A 2,678-nucleotide genomic window follows, 5' to 3' on the forward strand; every position below is an offset into this window, starting at 1 on the left:
TTGATTTTGGACAAAACGCAAGTGAAATTATTCCCTAATTTCACGGGCATACCATTTGATTAGCTATTAATAACATGGTGACAAATTACTCCTTAATTTTCAAACCTGGACGCCATTTTAGCACTATATGAAGTTGTGAAATTATAAATTAACGCTGAAATTTTGCGTTAAAATTAAGGAGTAATTTGTCACCCATGTTATTAGTAGTATAATTACATAGGTGATTAATTAAAATTCTCTGTGCTGATTGATTGCACTTGAGGTGATTATTACATGATAATCACCTATTAAGCAGATTTTTTTTTTTTCAAAATGGTCACAACCCATTTTGTCAAGGTGACACTGACAAAGAAATTGATTGTTTTAAAGAAAATGCACATTTTTAAATAATCACCTATGTAATTATACTAAAGCAATAATTTATTCACCTGAGGCTCAGTGAATATCGTTGAATAAAACCTGAGACAAAATATTCACTGAGCCTGACTAGAGGTGAATAATAATTAATTACTATTGTTAAATTATAAAATAATAATTAGGATAGTACATGCACTCTCATTGGTCAATAGCTGTGTTTAGATAAGAGTCTGGAAACATGGCTGTGACATCACGCAAATTTTGATTGGTTATATGCTGTCAGACGCGCATTTTGATTTGCCGGTAGGAAATATGAGTGTGTATCAAGAAAATCTGTTTCAATCAAGAATTTTTCTTCATTTGTTTCCTTCATTTCTCGAATTATCTTTGAGAAATATTTTATAAAAGCAATAGAGGACCTTTTTCCATGTTTCCATAGCCTCATCTAAACAATCAGGGAAGTTGGGAGGATTCTGCTATATGCTATGGAAACATGGAAAACGTCCTCTACTGCTTAAGTATAATAATTTTACATAGGTGATTATTTGGAAAAACCTAGACTTCATCGAAAAAACCTCCTCTTCATCTTGGTTTTTATTCCCCGATATTCACCTTGCCTTTGGCAAATCATTGTTAATTACTGGCTATTTAGAAGCCCAACTGGAAGGTTTAACCAGATGCTACCCAAAACAACTCAGTCAGTGCTCGACCTGTGGGAGATTGTCCTTTTTTCACGATGCTTTCACAGCATTTCCCCTTATGAACTCTGGGAAGGAAGAAAAAAATTAGAAAAACAGGTATACCCTTCATAGTCCCTTCAATATCTTGTTAATGAGTGCTGTACAAACTGCATTTGAAGGGTTTTATGCATAAACAAACCAAAAAATATTATTATAATATTTCTACACCAGTCAAATGCACAAGATAAAAGAACAGTAGTCAGAAAAATAAAATACATCTATGTTCTTTGGCCTGACCATTATTTTCATTGAGTAACCTTCATTTTTTGCTTGCCACCTGCAACAATCTTTCAAAGAACCTAGGTGCTGTTTTTTTACTGGAAATGAGGTTGCAATTAAATGTACATGTATGTACCTTACGTCTGAGAAAATGCCAAGCAAAGCCAATGGATGGCTTTTCAAATTGCATGGCATCCTCCCAGACAAATTTCTCTAGCACCCACAATATGAACATGTGGCACTTTCCCGTACAACAGAATGGTAAACAAACTTTTTTTTACGTGTAAGTTGACATTAACCCGTTGACTCCTGTAGGAGTAAGACTTTGATGGATTTCCCTCTGTCTAACACCACACAATTTCACTCGTCAATGGAAGACAGTTCAGGAGTCAATTGGTTAACAACCTCTATATCCACTCAAAAAACTACGGGCCCTTTAACCTATTGACTTCTTGGAGTAAGACTTGATAGACTTTACTGTGTCTAATGCCAGACAATTTTACTCATTAATGGGGGGAGGGGGGGGGGGCAGTCCAGTTCATGCATTCTTCTCTCTGCTGTATGTATCCTTTTCTGGGACAAAAAAATTGCTAAATGCCTACTCGCACATGCAGGCAATGCCACAAAGAAATTGATGTTTACATGTAAACCATCACCTCTTCTTTCTTTTCTTTGTGAGGGTGATGATCTTCCCTCTTCAAGAAAATTATTAGAAAATTACACTGTAAAATGCATCTGCAGTTTGCTCAGTTTACACTACAATCGGACGGAATGCTACATCTTTTGTTTCCTAGTTACATATTAGCTTTGCATGCGGAATTCAACTGACACTGATACCTTGTATTTACATTGTAATAATTACTATATGTGAGTACATAAATTCATAGGAAGATCTTAGTATGTATTTTCTCTGTCTGGTAGTGGTGCAGATCTGTTTGTAATACTTGAAACTAAGGAGGCTTTCCAATTTTCTTCTGGTATGACTTTAGCCCAATCTGGCATGGACGATGAGGGAAGTGTTATGCCTGTCATGACCTGTCTGATGAGATCTACTTGTTCTGTGATGAAAAAAGAAAACAACTTCAGTTGGAAAGTATTTTAATCACTGGGATGCTGCCTGAAGTAGTATAGTCGAAAATCTGACTAGCTCTTTCAGCAGTTTAAATGTTTCAAAGCATTCTTAGAATTTCTCCTGTTAGTAAAAAGCTCAGCACAAGATTTACAGTAACAAGTTATCATTGTTGCATGATCGTCTTCATCTATATACAGCTGTAAGATATAGTATCTAGAACATGTGACTTATAACTCGTTTAAATCTGCATTAAAATGGTTTAACCAGCATGGAAACAAGAAAATTATCTC

At 35.2% G+C, this 2,678-nt stretch overlaps 1 protein-coding gene across 1 annotated transcript in view; it reads right to left on the bottom strand.

Annotated features, from left to right (window-relative positions):
* Window positions 1–1,183: 1,183 nt before the first annotated feature.
* LOC138018442 (uncharacterized) overlaps window positions 1,184–2,678 on the bottom strand; it is a 3,840-nt gene continuing 2,345 nt past the window's right edge. Inside the window, exon 3 of the mRNA XM_068865067.1 lies at window positions 1,184–2,374. Within this exon, the coding sequence (XP_068721168.1) occupies window positions 2,211–2,374 (164 nt within the window). The 3' untranslated portion in view covers window positions 1,184–2,210. The remainder of the gene's footprint in view (window positions 2,375–2,678) is intronic.

The sequence above is a fragment of the Montipora capricornis genome, chromosome 10, assembly GCF_036669925.1.
Source record: "Montipora capricornis isolate CH-2021 chromosome 10, ASM3666992v2, whole genome shotgun sequence".
NCBI classification, from domain to species: Eukaryota; Metazoa; Cnidaria; class Anthozoa; order Scleractinia; family Acroporidae; genus Montipora; species Montipora capricornis.